Genomic DNA, 16,666 nt, shown 5'->3' with positions numbered 1-16,666 from the left:
TGCAGCCATTTATTTCTAAGCTTGTCTAGAGAGGGAAGGGAGATCACCAGTAAATGATTGTAGAGTTGCGAGGTGGGCTTACTTGCACACTTGGATCTCAGGAGGTCCTCCAGCGTGGATTGGGTGATCTGGAGGGCAGAGCTGGAAAATTGGTGGCCGAAGGCATGAGAAAGTTGCAGATATCTAAAAAGATAGGTTTGCGGGACATTGAAGTCGGAAACCAGTTTGGGGAACGTAACCAGAGATTGATTGGAGACTACTTGAACCACTGTTTTAATATTGAATTTAGTCCATGCATGGGGTTCAGGCAATTTGTAAATATGGTCAAGGGTGGGGTTCAACCATAGGGGGGCAGCTGGTGAGAGTGCATTGCTAGGGTATTTTTCAAGTTTAAGGCCCGCCCCCCAAGCCCGAAGTGTGGTGCGCATAGAGGGGGTCAGCGAGTATGGAGCCTTGGGGCCCCGAAAAAAGTTTATACACATTTAAATAGTTAAATAGCAAGAGTGCATAAAAAAACACTATCAATCTGTATACTAAATTCTCATAAATAAGTTTCTGGTATTTTAGGTATATAGTAATTCATTGTACACCAATTGCTGGAGCATTAATATGCCCAAGCATTGGTGGGTTAAGGTAAGTGAGCCATCGCCAGTAAGTAAGTATTTAGTAAGTATTTAGTAAAATATAAAGTTTCAACACAAAGGCAATAAGTATTTCCAATCATGGCTTTATTTGGCAATTAATTAGCAAGGCAGTAAAAGCTGTTACCATATAATATAATTATATAATTATAATTTAATTTCAAAGAACTGATAATAGCAAACCATAGTCCAAGTTAAGATTAAGATTTCCAGCAGAGAATTGCAAGAGTCTATTTATGTAGGTGTTTAGCTCTTGTGTTGGATATTGTAAATGTATTATATATTGTATTGTAAATATATTTTTGTAAATTTTATTATAAATGTATTTTTTATATAACTTGCCTAAACTCCATAAATCTCTAAGCCCTTGTACACATGGTCAGAGATTCCGACAACCAAATCCGTCGGAGTAATTCCGACGCATTAATTCCGGAAGAGGTCCGGAAGTGATGTTGCATACACACCGATTGTACATAACATGATGTTATTTCGTTATGACGGGACTACGTTCAGTCTAGTAGCCAATAGCTTTGGTCTAGGAATTTGATCTGAGCATGCTTGGCACCTTGTCCGTCGGAGTAGGCTACACATGATCGGAGTATGTCCGATCGGAGCATTTTGTCTAAAAATTTTACCGGCAAGTTGGAAAAGTTGGTCCGTCGGATATTCCGACGGAAACAGTCCGATGCAGACCACACACAGCCGGAATATCCGACAAAACGGTCCGAGAGGACACATTCCGTCGGAATCTCCGACCGTGTGTACAAGGGCTAATAGAAACCCCAGTGAGATCCATAATATAAGACATTAATTCCTTCACCACCATTCTATCAGATTTTTTTTTTTATTTTCATCTTCAAAGATAAGATAAAAAAACTATTCTTCTATCTATGGGACTCCAGACAAGTCCGGATTGCTCTTGATGTCCCATTCCTCTATACCAGGAATATGCAATTAGCGGACCCCCAGCCCCATGAGGCATAACGAGACTCTGACAGCTACAAGCATGACACCCCGAGGCAGAGGCATGATGGGACTTGTAGTTTTGTAACAGCTGGAGGTCCGCTAATTGCATACCCCTGCTCTATACCAACATAGGAATACAGCCAATCACAAAAGTACGGCATAAAAGCTGTTTCTAGTTACTTATATACAGACTCGCCCATGCCAGATAGACAGAATGCTATCTTACTGCAGGTTAAACAGCTCATTATGATGATTAACCTTTTTCTTTTCATTTGATTGCATCATAAAAAAAAGGAACAGCGATGGGCACTAGATTTGCACCAAGTTACACTAATGTAATAATGAGTAATTTGGAACTATTTCATCCTGCTACCTTATTTGTCCTCAACTTTGTCTTTATAGAAGATATATTGATGATTACTTTATTTATTCCAATATGCAACAGGCTATTTCTGTGTTTAGCTCTTAGTGATGGATATTGTAAATACATTATAAATGTATTTTTGTAAATTGTATTGTAAATTTATTTTTTCTGTAATTGCCTAAAATCCATGAATCTCTAACAGAAATCCCAGGAAGATTCATAATATCAGGCATTAATTCCTACCCCACCATCCTTTTTTTTATTTTCATCTCCAAAAATACGTTGAAAAGCTACCCTTCTATCCATGGGACTCCACACAGTTACTACAAGGTTGGATCACCTGAGTCACGATTGTCTGGATTTCCAATTTGCCTGACCTGATTTAGTGATGACTAGTCAAAGATCTCAGATCTGATTCTAATGGATCCATTTATCTCTAATTGGTTGTATTATTTTTCAGTGTATCCCACATCGTCCCAGTCCAACCTCACCACATCGAGCCAGTCGGTCTGTGGGACGCCACTCATTAACAGCCGGATAGTTGGTGGTACGGACGCAGCTGACGGAGCTTGGCCATGGCAGATCAGTCTGCAATACCAGGGTTCCCATATTTGTGGGGGCTCCCTCATCTCCAACCAATGGGTATTGTGTGCTGCTCATTGCTTTCAATTGTAAGTAGTTGTACGTGTTTATATATGTATGGGGGTGTTCATACTCATCTAGCAAAATAATATAAAAGTTTGTTTTCTCCGATGAAAAATACAAGATTTTTTTGGTAACAAATCACCTTTAAACACAGTTTAAATCAGAAATCTAAAATGTTAAACTCTATGCTGAGCTCACTGTAAAATACATTTTTTTTAGAGCACTAATGACCTATAAACACAATTTGCTTACCAAAAAAGATATGACTGGGGTACACCAGTTTGTATAAAGGGGCACATTATTCAATTGTTTTAAATATAACACACAAATATCTAAGTTAAACTTTTATTTTGAAGAATACAGACTCACATATATAATAGTGAATCAATGAATTCCTTTATAAAATGGAAAGCTTTTGGAAATCAATGTTTTCTTTATTTTATTTTTAGCGTGGCTTGATAACGTTATGAGTGTATCTACTGCACATTGCATTCAATTGCTGCTTTGGTGCAGGGAATTCAGCTCTTGTTAATATAACGAAATAAACCTCTAAATCTATAAATTGGTTTTGTCCACAAATGTGTTAAGCGGAAACATTTGATCTTTAGACTTCAACCACTTCAGGGGGTCTAACGCATCCAAACGTGCACAAAATGATAATTTGTGAATGCTTGTTTAGCATATTGCTCTGATGCATATATAACCAAAAAATGTAGTCTACCATTAAACAATATTGCATGCTAATTATTTGTCAGAAAAAAAAAAGTAAAAACCTCCGGAGCATGAGCGTGGTGAACTAGGGGCAATCTTCACGAGTATACACTTTAAGATGCCCCCCAGGGATAAATATGGCCTTGCTGCCCTCTAATGACTGGGGAAGTCTAAGTCCTTGTACACACGGTCGGACATTCTGACAACAAAATCCGTTGGATTTTGTCCGACGGAGTTGTCGGAAAATCCGATTGTACATAACGTGATGACGTTATTTCGTTACGACGGGGTTACGTTCAGGCTAGTAGCCAATAGCTTTGGTCTAGGAATTTGATCTGAGCATGCGTGGCACTTTGTCCGTCGGAGTAGGTTACACATGATCGGAGTATGTCCGATCGGAGCATTTTGTCGGAAAATTTTACGGACAAGTTGGAAAACTTGGTCCATCGGATATTCCGACGGAAACAGTCCGATGGAGACCACACACAGTCGACAAAAGGGTCCGACAAAAGGGTCCGATAGGACACGTTCCGTCGGAATCTACGACCGTGTAAACAAGGGCTAAATGGTTCCTGCGAAAAAAAAACAAAAAACAACGGCTTGTCTAGCTTGGCTTTGAGGAAGAGGGCTTGCCCTCAAAACATGTAAATAGCTTTGGATCCCGTATGGCGTTGCTTTGGAGTTGGATCACTTTTTGTCTTAACTAGGGATGAGCTTCGAGTTCGAGTCGAACTCATGTTCGACTCGAACATTGCCTGTTCGCCTGTTCAGCGAACAGTGAACAATTTGGGCTGTTCGCAGCAAATTCGAAAAGCCGGAACACCCTATACAAGTCTATGGGAGAAATCTAAAGTGCTCATTTTAAAGGGTAATATGCAGGTTACTGTCCTAAAAAGTGTTTGGGGACCCGGGTCCTGCCCCAGGGGACATGGATCAATGCAAAAAAAAGTTTTAAAAACGGCCGTTTTTTCAGGAGCAGTGATTTTAATAATGATTAAAGTGAAACAATAAAAGTGTAATATTCCTTTAAATTTCGTAGCTGGGGGGTATCTATAGTATGCCTGTGAAGGGGCGCATGTTTCTGGTGCTTAGAACTGTCCCTTCACAAAGTGTCATTTGTGCAGGAAAAAAAGTCTTTTAAAATCACTTGCGGCTAAATTGTCGGGTCTCCGTAATACAGAGAACACTCAATGAGTGTTCTCTGTATTAGCCGACAATTCATTCATTCATTGATTAAAAAAAAAAAAGCGTGGGGGTTCCCCTAAATTCAATTACCAGGCCCTTCAGGTCTGACATGGAGGTTTCCGTTACATCAGAGGGGGTGGGGTCACCCACACGTCACTGGGGAACCCCTGGCTTCCCTCTCCAGCGTCAGAGGGGCGGGGTCAGGTGACGGGTGGCCCCGCCCTCCTAATATAAGAAACGTCAGCGCTGGGCTCTCTGCAGTGTCTCCGGAGTGGAGACAGAAGAAGGATATATGGACAGCGCTGGACTGAGAGATCCCCCGTCGCTGGATATGATCATCCATCGCTGGACCCCGGAAATCCGTCGCTGGATAGCAAGAGTGGATTGGCACCGCTGGAATCTTTTTTTTATTTTTTTCATTTTTAATAAAGGAATTTTTCAAAAGTGTGTTTGTCTTATTTAACCCTTTTGACACTTTCTTTGTGAAATGGTAGGGGTACTTTTGTACCCCCTTACCATTTCAAACAGGGGGGGGCCGGGATCTGGGGGTCCCCTTGTTAAAGGGGGCTTCCAGATTCTGATAAGCCCCCCGCCCGCAGACCCTCACAACCAACGGCCATGGTTGTGAGGATGAGGCCCTTGTCCTCATCAACATGGGGACAAGGTGCTTTGAGGGGTCACAGACCCCCAAAGCATCCTCCCAATGTTGAGGGTATGTGGCCTGGTACGGTTCAGGAGGGAGGGGGGGCCGCTCTCTCATCCCCCCCTCTTTTCCTGCGGCCTGCCAGGTTGCGTGCTCGGATAAAGGGTCTGGTATGGATTTTTAGGGGGACCCCCACGTCAATTTTTTTTTTTATTTGATGCGGGGTTCCCCTTAATATCCATATCAGACCTGAAGGGTCTGGTGTGGATATTTAGGGGGACCCCCACGTCAATTTTTTTTTTTAATTTGACACGGGGTTCCCCTTAATATCCATTTCAGACCTGAAGGGCCTAGTAATTGAATTTAGGGGAACCCCCATGCTTTTTTTTTTTTTTTTATCAATGAATGAATTAATTGTCGGCTAATACAGAGAACACTCATTGAGTGTTCTCTGTATTACGGAGACCCGACAATTTAGCCGCAAGTGATTTTAAAAGACTTTTTTTCCTGCACAAATGACACTTTGTGCAGGGACAGTTCTAAGCACCAGAAACATGCGCCCCTTCACAGGCATACTATAGATACCCCCCAGCTACGAAATTTAAAGGAATATTACACTTTTATTGTTTCACTTTAATCATTATTAAAATCACTGCTCCTGAAAAAACGGCCGTTTTTAAAACTTTTTTTTGCATTGATCCATGTCCCCTGGGGCAGGACCCGGGTCCCCAAACACTTTTTAGGACAGTAACCTGCATATTACCCTTTAAACTGAGCACTTTAGATTGTGAACGTTCGAGTCCCATAGACTTTAATAGGGTTCTAAAGTTCACACGAAGTTTAGGTCTGTTCGCAGGTTCTGGTGCGAACCGAACAGGGGGGTGTTCGGCTCATCCCTAGTCTTAACACTGCATTACAACGTAGTGTCTTAAAATTCTGTGAACCATATATTTTCATCTGCTTCTATTAAATTACCGTTAGGATAGTGCACTAGGCATGTTTTTTTTTGCAAATTATCTGTGTACTGCCAAATAGGGATAAAGCAAAGGCTCGGTGTAAGGTGCGTTTGGGGAACTTTACTGATGTTTGAATGCCAAACCTTAACCCAGCTGAAGCAAATAGAAGCTGAATCTTAAAAATCAGTAATGCCCATATTTTAGGCTACTAGGCCAGGGGTTGTCAAAAAAAAGCATGGGGGGGGGGGGGGGGGGGGGGGGCTTGGCACTGCCCTGGGGGACAAGCACCAAAGCTAAAAAGAAAAATAAGAAAAAAATCAGTTTGGAAGGGAGTTGCAACTTAGTAATGCTCAAAGTAAAATATTAAATATGCTAAATTCTTTACATAATATAAAATGTCTGGAGGATGTCGTTATCCTGCCTGTGAAGCGATGCATCTGTATGATGAATACCATCTACTGCAGCAAAATTGACATTTACAAACAAATAAAAAGCCGATTGACAAAAAATTGCCTATAAATGATACCTTTGGCCACTTCTCTCTGTAAACAAAGCAGCCTTAGATTCCCTTGAACTGTACCAGCACCATGAGAGTCTGGTATATATGGTAATTAGAGACCCCCAAAGAAAAAAAAAGGTGCAAAGTTCCCCCTAAAAAACATACCAGACCATTATCCTTGATAAGTCTAGCATGGATCTCAAGGAGGACCGCATACCAAATTTTATACCAGTTCTTTTGGGTATAGTATAGATTTTAATGGAACCCCCCCCCCCCAAAAAAAAAAAATCAAATGTATGGTCCCCTATAAAATCTATATCAGACCCTTATCTGTGTTTTCAGCCAGGACAGGACAAAGAGGAGGAATGGACATGTACCCCCTTCTTCCTGAACCATACCAGGCCATATGCCCTCAACACGGGGAGGGTAACTGGCCATGGTGATTTATCAATATTTTGCCACCCAGGATCCCCTGTGAAGTCACTGACCAAATATGGTGCTGCTATGGTCATGGTCTACTTGCAAAGCCCCGGAGTTGTCATTTTTGGTGAGCAGTGAACGGTACATGTGGATTTTTTTCCTCTTTTGAATGCATCAGTTGGAAATGCTCAACTGAATTGAATGTGCCGGGTGGGAATACATTACTGGTTGTGAGGACAGAGGCAGTTTCTGGTTATTTAACAACAAGCCTAAGCAAAAAGCTGTTGTATATGCTGCTAAATATCTCACTTCATGCTGCAGCTGGAGGATCAGCTCAGCTGAGTACCCATTGATTTCATCCATTCGCCAAGTGTTCCGAACAGAAAATCAGTCTGAACCCAGAGCTCATTCCTACTACCAAGCAATAAACCTTACATCAACTCCAAACCATGCAATACAAAGGTCAAATGTTTATGCTTGTATTTAGTTTGTAGTAAGTATCTGACATATTTTAATCTTTGTGTTACATTCTCTGTGCTTTTTAGGTCTATCGACCCATCAGACTATACGGTCGTTCTGGGCGCTTACCAGCTGCAGAACTCCAATTCTCACCAGATTACGTCCAATGTGCAGAGTATGTTCATAAACTCCCAGTGGAGTGGTGACACGAGCCCTGGAGACATTTCATTGATCCAACTTTCCAGCTCCATCACTTACACTGCGTACATTCTTCCCGTGTGCCTACCACCAGCATCCATGGACTTCCCAGAGGGCATGAACTGCTGGGTGACCGGATGGGGAAACATCTGGAGTGGTGGTAAGGACAAAAAATGGAAAATAATATAGCATAAACTTACTGACAAATTTAGATGGGGATGCCAAACGTTTAAGGATAGCCATAGCATCAATGTTGATTGAATATATTAAAGTGGTTGTAAAACCCTTACAACACACTTTGACCTACAGGTAAGCCTAGATTAAGGCTTACCTGTAGGTCCAAGAAATATCTCCTAAACCTATACGGTTTAGGAGATATTTGCCCGAAGACAGGCACCGCTGTCTATGGCGCATGCGCCATAGACAGCGGCGCGCAGGCGCACTGAGCGCGGCATCTTCAACGACGAAGATGCCGCGTGTGTCAGCTCCCGTGCGCATGCGCGGGAGTGACGTCATCGCGGCTTCGCCGAATGACAGTGGCGGAGCTGCGAGACCCCACCGAGAAGATGGATGTGCCGGACTACAGGGGACAGCGGTGACTTCGCTGGCTCGTGTGTCAGGTAAGTGAGACATAATGGGCTACTATGCGGTGCATAGTAGTCCATTATGCTTTGCCTTTGCAGGGAATGAAAGAGGAAGTAAACCCATCAGGGTTTACTTCCTCTTTAACTCAACCACAACCACTTACATGCAGTCCATCCACTAGGGGAGACTTACCCTCTTTATTTGTCCTGGTGGACATTTCATTGAGAAAGAATATGATGTGAAATTTCTAATGTTACAATTGTCGTGAGAACAGGAATAGAGGATACTGACACCAGTTCCATTAGCAATAAAAAGAGGATCTGCCCTAACTTTCAGAGATTTCCACTTACTTTTGTTATGTTTCTTGGACAGAAAGTGAATTAAAATCTCCTCAAAAGGACCAAGAAAATAAATAAATATATACTCTATCTTAAACTTCAACTGTGTCCAGACTATGAATGTTTAAGTATTTACATGTGATTAGTGGGCAGTACACGAGCTTTAAAGTGGTTGTAAACCCTTACACCACACTTTGACCTACAGGTAAACCTAGATTAAGGCTTACCTGTAGGTCCAAGAAATATCTCCTAAACCTACACGGTTTAGGAGATATTTGGTGAAAGACAGGCACCACTTAGCGTGCCGGCGTCAACGGCAATATGCTGCACGTGACGGCTCCCCTGCGCATGTGCGGGAGTGACGTCATCGCGGCTTCGCCGAATGACAGCGGCGGAGCATAGAGACCCACCAAGAAGATGGATGTGCTGGACTACAGGGGACAGCGGTGACATCGCTGGCTCCTGTGTCAGGTAAGTGACACATAATGGACTACTATGCGATGCATAGTAGTCCATTATGCTTTACCTTTGCAGGGAATGAAAGAGGAAGTAAACTCATCAGGGTTTACTTCCTCTTTAACACACACCATCGATGACCTCTCTAGCTGCTTGTACTCTGAAATAATTCATCCTCGAAGCTCACAACAAAGGGTGTCCGTTTATGAAGCAGTGATCCCGAAGATCGCCACTGATCACGGTCCATACACGGTTTATGAAACAGAGATAATCGGGGGAGAATGTGTTTGAACATGTTCTCCCGCTGATTATCTCCGCACACAGAGAATCCTCATTGACTGACACAGAAACGGTCAGATAATGAAGCTGCCATCTCAGCACTTCACTGGCGATCTGAGTCAGAATTCACCTCCCCGATTCACCAGCTCAGTGGTGGAGAATCGGGGGGAGAAGAGAGAATCCTGGGGGATCTGAGGGGAAAGAAGGAAGATTATTAACTTCCTTCTACCTCGATCATATCCCCAAGAGAGTAACCATGACCCCTGTCATTTGTATGTGTATATGTATATACATATATACTGTGTGTGTATATATATATATATATATATATATATATATATATATATAATATGTGTTATAGGCTGCACCCAAATAGAGCTTTCTTTTGGTGGTATTTGATCACCTCTGCAGTTTTTATTTTTTTGCGCTATAAACAAAAAAAGATCGACAATTTTAAAAAAAATACAATATTTTGTACTTTTTGCTATAAGAAATATCCACATTTTTTTATTTTTTTTTTAAAAAAGGGTATTTTTTTCTCAGTTTAGGCCAATATGATTTCTGCTACATATTTTTGGTAATACAAATTGAAATAAGGGTGTATTGATTGGTTTGCACAAAAGTTATAGCGTCTACAAAATAGGGGATAGATTTATAGCATTTTTATTATTATTATTTTTTTTACTAGTAATGGCAACATTATGGCGGACACATTGGACACTTTTGACACATTTTTGGGACCATTTGGTATTTATACAGCGATCAGTGCTATACAAATGTACTGATTACTGTAAAAAATTTCACTGGCAGGGAAGGGGTTAACACTAGGGGCGATCAAGGGGTTAACTGTGCTCCGTAGTGTGTGTTCAAACTGAAGTGGGGGAGGGACTGTCTAGGGGAGATGACAGATCGCTGTTTACACACACAGATCCCGGTTCTCAGTGTGTTAGGAGCGATTGCAGGTCATCGAGACCGCCGGGCACTCAAATTGGCTCTGGGGGCGAGCAGAGGGCGGGCGCACGCACCTCTGGTGGTGCTCGTACGCCCCTAGTGGCCACAGGGAAAAGCAATGTTACATAGCGTCGTTTCGCCCAGCCGTGCCCTTCTGCCGCAGTAAAACTGTGGCGGCTGGTTGGCAAGTGGTTAATAAATGGACACCTCTGTGTTTCTGTGAATTTCCGGTACTGTAATTTCCTAAAGTCTCATGAGATTCCAGTATCAGGGGCCGATCTCCACTGTTCGAAGCGTTTGTAGATCTCTTCACTCCTCCAAAGGAGAAGCGATCTACACAGCTTCATAAACTGGCATCCAGAGGAGGAACGGTCTCCTCTGAGAATGACGGAGACTGAAGCAGTGAAATTTTTTCACTGCTTCATAAACGGACACCAAAGACTCTAAAGTCAGTTTCAATCAGTTTTTAACAGCTTAGAAACATTGGCTGTATGTTGGCAACCTGCCAAGATTCTGCTGCAATAGAAAGCGATAGGAAAATAGATGAGATTTTAGTGCCTCTGTTGTGAACTTTGAAGATTCATTTCTCCACAATACCTATAGTGACAGAGGCTGCCAAGATTCTGCTGCAATTGAAAGTATTAGGAAAAGAGATGAGATTTTAGTGCCTCTGTTGGTGATTTCTCAACAAAATAAAGCACAGGGACACAGATGGTTGGGGAGTTAATTTTTAATATCTTAAACAAATTCAATAATATTTTCAGGTTGTGGTGTTCAGATATACAGTAGTTTATCTCCACTTAAAGACACATAAACACCTTAACCCTATGGTACAAGAAACAAGTAAGAAATGGCCACACATATACAGTATCTTGTTCTGCGGTTGGATGTTGTTGTTTGTTGACCTGAAAGCACAGCGTTATGGTGGTCTTGTTTTTGCAGTGTCGCTGCCGTACCCACAAACCCTCCAGCAGGTGATGGTACCACTTATCAGCAACAGTGAATGTAACACAATGTACCACAATGGTACCAACCAGAATGTCTCCAGTGACCAGATCTGTGCCGGGTATCAGGCTGGAGACAAAGATTCCTGCCAGGTGGGTTATGAATGCCCTGAAAATGAATTATTATAATATAATATATATAATAATAATTATATATAATTATATATATTTATTGCACATACATACCGTACATTTAACTACAGTTTGCAAACTTCAAACTTAAAGTGGTGTTGCCACCAAAAAATAAAAAAAGTGTTTAAAATTCTTTAAAAAAAAAAAAAAAAAATTGGAAAAATAATTTTTTTTTACTCACCTCTAAGTACCTGTTGCTAGGGGGTTCCTCATAGTCTGCCTTCTTCCTTGCCCGGGCTGGTGACATCACTTCCCCTCGCGCCACACAGTCATCTGGGACCATGTCCCAGGTGACTGTGTGGCGTATCACGGTGCCCTGCGCTGCTCGTGCGTGCGAAGAGGGTGCCCGGCTGTGAAGCCACAGCCAGGTGCCCCCAGTACAAATGACGGCACCACAAGCGGAGCGGGGAACGAGGGGGGCTTTGTTCCCCCACATCGCTGGACCCTGGGACAGTTAAGTGTCCGATTATTAAAAGTCAGCAGCTGCAGTATTTGTAGCTGCTGACTTAAAAATTTTTTTTTTAGGGACACCCCACTTTAAAGCTGAATTCCAGGTATGGATTTTATTGCGTAGTTATATTGGTCCAGTTTGGAAGCTGCTCTTCAGCCAGCACTTTTGGCCCAGGGAAACAGTTACGTCCTTTCCTCCCATTATGTGCTCATGCCTAACAAGATAATTGGACTATTAGGTGGATTTTTGTTTTTATAGTTTTTTTTTTTTTTTACGTTTTTACCATATGTATCTTAGGATTAAACCCAAGGATGTGAAATGCGTCAGTTCCCACAGCAGTGTGTTTCTTTCCCTACTGGACTAATAAAGTTTTCAAACAAATAAGGAAAGCCGTGGGCAGCTTCATCTTCTTTATTCTTGAGCAAGCAAGAATTTTTTTAAGCAAGGCATATGGGGAAACTAATAAGAAAACCTTATCCGCTGGGTATAAAAGGAGAAATCAAAATATGATGATGCCGTTTACCTAACCACCAAAAAAAAAATGAGAATTTTTATTTCAAATATAAAAATTAGAAACAAATATATACTGATTCATTTTTCAGTAAATGCAACTGGAAATGTACATTCAAGCTAGAAAGGAGTCAAAGTTGTAGGCGGTAGTAAGTTAGCTGAGGAGAACATGAAGAGATGGGATACTTCTGTAGAATAAAAGAGCTTGGCGAAATGTAACGAATTACGACCAGTGTTGAACTGTCAAGATGGTTAAGATTGGTATATTTGGACATCCTCTTGGAAAGGGCCTCATGATCAAAAATGGTCTCATGGTCGAGAGTTAAGCGACCATGGTCTCATGGTCATGCCCTTCGGGCAGAGACTATGGCAGAGACTGAATTGCATTAGTTTCCTCTCTCCGCTCCTTTGAACATATTTTCCTCACAAATATTAATGAAAAGATTTTCCTCACTGACCCAATCACATCTTTTCCAGTTCATCACCAATAATTAATCCTGTTGTAGAATTGCCATTCAAAATGAAAGTAACCTTGTGTTGCAGAAAACCTTCCCAGTGGTCAAGCTTATATCCATTACAGTATGAAACCAGCTGATGATATTTCCTCTTGCAGGGAGACTCTGGAGGTCCCCTCGTCTGTCAAGTTAATGGTTGCTGGTACCAAGCTGGCATTGTTAGCTGGGGATATGGATGCGCTGAACCTAACCGGCCCGGAGTTTACACCTACACCCCTTACTATAATTACTGGATCTCTTCCATCGAAGCCACTCAGTCTGTCTCATCTGCGCCTGTGCTGACCGCGTCCCTGCTGCTGATACTAACTTGCCTACTGCTGCACAAGTAAAGGACATTGGCTATGGGATGGGTGAATAAGCTGTCATTTTAAAAGGCGAAGTGTTAAAATTAAAACTACAAGCAAGTCGCGCATATTTGGGTCAATGTGGAAGAAGTATAGAAATTCCCTGTTTTGTGATATCATGAGGGTTCATTCTGCAGTCCAAATGATTGAGTTCACATGTTTCCAGTGAAATAGATAGGATTTTTTTTCTCCTGAATATTGGCTTTTCTTGAAGAATGTTGTGTCGGTGATAGATAGTCCTCTTAGGAAGGTGACAGGGGCCTTAAATGTAATATTATGTTCTTCTTTGTGGGTAAAACATACACTCAACACATAAAATGCAACCCTTCAACAATGAAGAAGCCTGTTATTGTTTCACTTAGTACGAAAAATTCCAAATCTATCTCTCCACCCCCAGCTCTCTCCATCTGTCTCCAACTTACTAGCAGACATATCAGCTGGATGTCGCATCACTTCCTCAAACTCAACCTATCCAAAACCGAGCTCATGATATTTCCTCCCCCAGGTGCCACTTCCCCTGATTTCTCTGTCAATATCAACAGCTCAACTAACAACTTATCCCCTATGCCAAGGTCCTAGGTGTAATCCTGGACTCCAAAGTAACCTTTCGGCCCCACATCCTATCGCTTTCCAAAATTTGCCGCCTGAACCTCCGCAACATCTCCAAGATATGCTCCTTCCTAACCAATGTCACCACAAAGCTTCTAATCCACTCCCTGGTCATCTCTCGCCTCGACTACTGCAACTCCCTCCTCATTGACTTACATCTAAATAGGCTATCTCCACTTCAGTTCATCATGAACGCTACTGCCAGGCTCATCCACCTCACAAACCGCTCAGCGTCTGCTATACCTCTCTGCCAATCCCTTTATTGGCTGCCACTCAACCAACTAATTAAATTCAAGATACTAACAATAACTTACAAAGCCATCCACAACTCAGCCCCCAGCTACATCACTAACCTAGTCTCAAAATGCCAACCTAATCGTTCTTTTCTCTCCTCCTAAGACCTCCTGCTCTCTAACTCCCTTCCCATTCTCGCCTTCAGCACTTCTCCATAGCCTCTCCCATCCTCTGGAATGCTCTACCCCAATCAGTCTGACTTTCTCCTACTTTGTCCCCCTTCAGACGATCCCTGAAAACTCATCTCTTCAGGGAAGCCTATATGGCTCCCAACTAACAACTAGGGGTGCAACGGATTGTCACCGATCCATGATCCGAACGCGTTGGCACAAATGCCGTGATCTGCAGAGCGCTCCGCGGCCTCTGCCTTAGGAAAGGGCGCAGCTTCGGCCTAGCTCTGGAGCGGTGGCCATCTTGGTGCACCCATCGGCCGTTTACAATGGGATCGCTCCGTCAAATGAGCGATCACTTGTAAACAAACCGGCGTCATGATGACGCCGGTTCCTCTCTCCCCTCTGTGTACAGATCTGTACAGTGGAGGGGAGAGATCAGATGGCAGCAGCGCTGTGGGCTGGACCTGTAGTGCCCACAGCTCTGCTCTGTGACAATTGCAGTCACAGCCATCCCTCCATACTCTGCAATACTCTGCCAATACTCTGCCAATACCCTGCCAATACTCTGCCAATACTCTGCCAATACTCTACCAATACTCTGCCATACCCTGCCAATACTCTGCCAATACTCTGCCAATACCCTGCCATACCCAGCCAATACTCTGCCATACTCAGCCAATACTCTGCCATACTCAGCCAATACTGTGCAATACTCTGCCAATACCCAGCCATACCCAGCCATGTTCAGCCAATATTACAGTGGGGGAGATGTATATTACAGTGGGGAGATTGTGGATATTACAGTGGGGACTATACTACTCTGCAATACTCTGCCAATACCCTGCCAATACTCTGCCAATACTCTGCCAATGCTCTGCCAATACCCTGCCAATACTCTGCAATACCCTGCCAATACTCTGCCAATACCCAGACAATACCCTGCCCATACTCTGCCATACCCAGCCAATACTCTGCCATACCCAGCCAATACCCAGCTGTACCCAGCCATGCTCAGCCAATATTACAGTGGGGGAGATGTATATTACAGTGGGGAGATTGTGGATATTACAGTGGGGACTATATGGTGGTAGAATTTTCACAGGTTTTTGCAAATTCAATTATTATTTGTTGATCTGAAAAATGATCCGATCCGTGACTCTGTCCCGAGGAACGATCCGATCCGTGAGTTTTTTGATCTGTTGCACCCCTACTAACAACTATACATTTATCTTCTCCATCAGCAAATCCCCCACATTTATTACCTCTTGTGTCTGTTGACCTTCCCTCTTAGATTGTAAGCTCTAAGGAGCAGGGCCCTCTGATTTCTACTGTATTAAAGTATATTGTAGTTGTACTGTCTAGCCTCAAGTAAAGAGCTGTGTAAACTGTTGGTACTATATAAATACTGTACAATAATAATAATAATAATAATAATAATAAGGCACATTGGGGTCTTGGCCACGGCACACAGCTCTGAAGGAACGGCATGGGTATGCCGTTCCTTCAGATCGCACGCGCCAGTGATGTCACTGCCTGCTGCTCACTAAATATCTCCTAAATGGTGCACCTTTAGGAGACATTCATTTTACCTACAGTTAAGCTTTTTTATCAGCTCACCTGTAGGTAAAAATACAATATGAGAGTTTACTAGCACTTTAATCCTTAGTTTACGCTAATCAGCCTTAATTAACTCCCAATTCTCCTTCTCCTTTTACTTCTTGTATTCTTGCTGAGTTTCTTTGCTCATTTCTATTTCATTAACTATTAATATATATTTTTTGTTTGTTTGTTTTGTTCATTAATTGTTTTACACATTTAAAATATATTTACATATTTCACATTAAAAAAGGGCAAAATGAAAAAAAAATAAAAATAAAAAAAAACGCTTTATTTTATTTTTAAATAACTTTGCAATGCTTTGTACAGGAATCATAATTTTTGTGTAAATTTAAACAGGACAAATTACAGAATAAAATGTGCACTTTTTATCTGCAGCAACATGTATTTATTTTTATTTATTTATTTATTTTTAAACTAACACTGCTCAAAAAACAGAAAGAAAATGTGTGTTTTGTTTAGTTTTGTTACATTATATTGTCTAAAACAGGGGTCCTCAAACTGGCGGCCCTCCAGCTGTTACATAACTACAAGTTCCATGAGGCACTGCAAGGCTGGCAGTTACAAGTAGACATGTGCGATTCCTTTCGTACGAATCTCAAATTCGTACGAATTTCCCAAAATTCGTACGTTCGGGAGGATCCGAAATACGAATTGCGTCCGAATTCTGTACGGAATACGAACTTTTGTTTACGAATTTCGGATTTCGGATCAGTTGTCGTCGAATTGACGACGACTCAGTCATTATGCTTATTATGAGGGGCTCCCACCATCCCTGTGC

At 42.1% G+C, this 16,666-nt stretch overlaps 1 protein-coding gene across 2 annotated transcripts in view; it reads left to right on the top strand.

Moving 5' to 3' along the window:
• The window catches only part of LOC143923421 (serine protease 33-like), a 31,278-nt gene extending 15,016 nt beyond the window's left edge, over positions 1–16,262 (top strand). For both annotated transcript variants that reach the window (XM_077447081.1, XM_077447080.1), the window contains exons 2-5: positions 2,432–2,642; positions 7,576–7,847; positions 11,239–11,393; positions 13,007–16,262. In XM_077447081.1, the coding sequence (XP_077303207.1) occupies positions 2,432–2,642; positions 7,576–7,847; positions 11,239–11,393; positions 13,007–13,237 (869 nt within the window). In that variant the 3' untranslated portion in view covers positions 13,238–16,262. The remainder of the gene's footprint in view (positions 1–2,431; positions 2,643–7,575; positions 7,848–11,238; positions 11,394–13,006) is intronic.
• Positions 16,263–16,666: the final 404 nt, after the last annotated feature.

Source organism: Lithobates pipiens, unplaced genomic scaffold (assembly GCF_037356315.1).
Source record: "Lithobates pipiens isolate NorthernLeopardFrog02 unplaced genomic scaffold, aLitPip1_a1.2 Scaffold_22, whole genome shotgun sequence".
Lineage (NCBI taxonomy): Eukaryota > Metazoa > Chordata > Amphibia > Anura > Ranidae > Lithobates > Lithobates pipiens.
The sequence above is the reverse complement of the archived record's forward strand: the minus strand, read 5'-3'. Positions and strand labels throughout refer to the sequence as shown.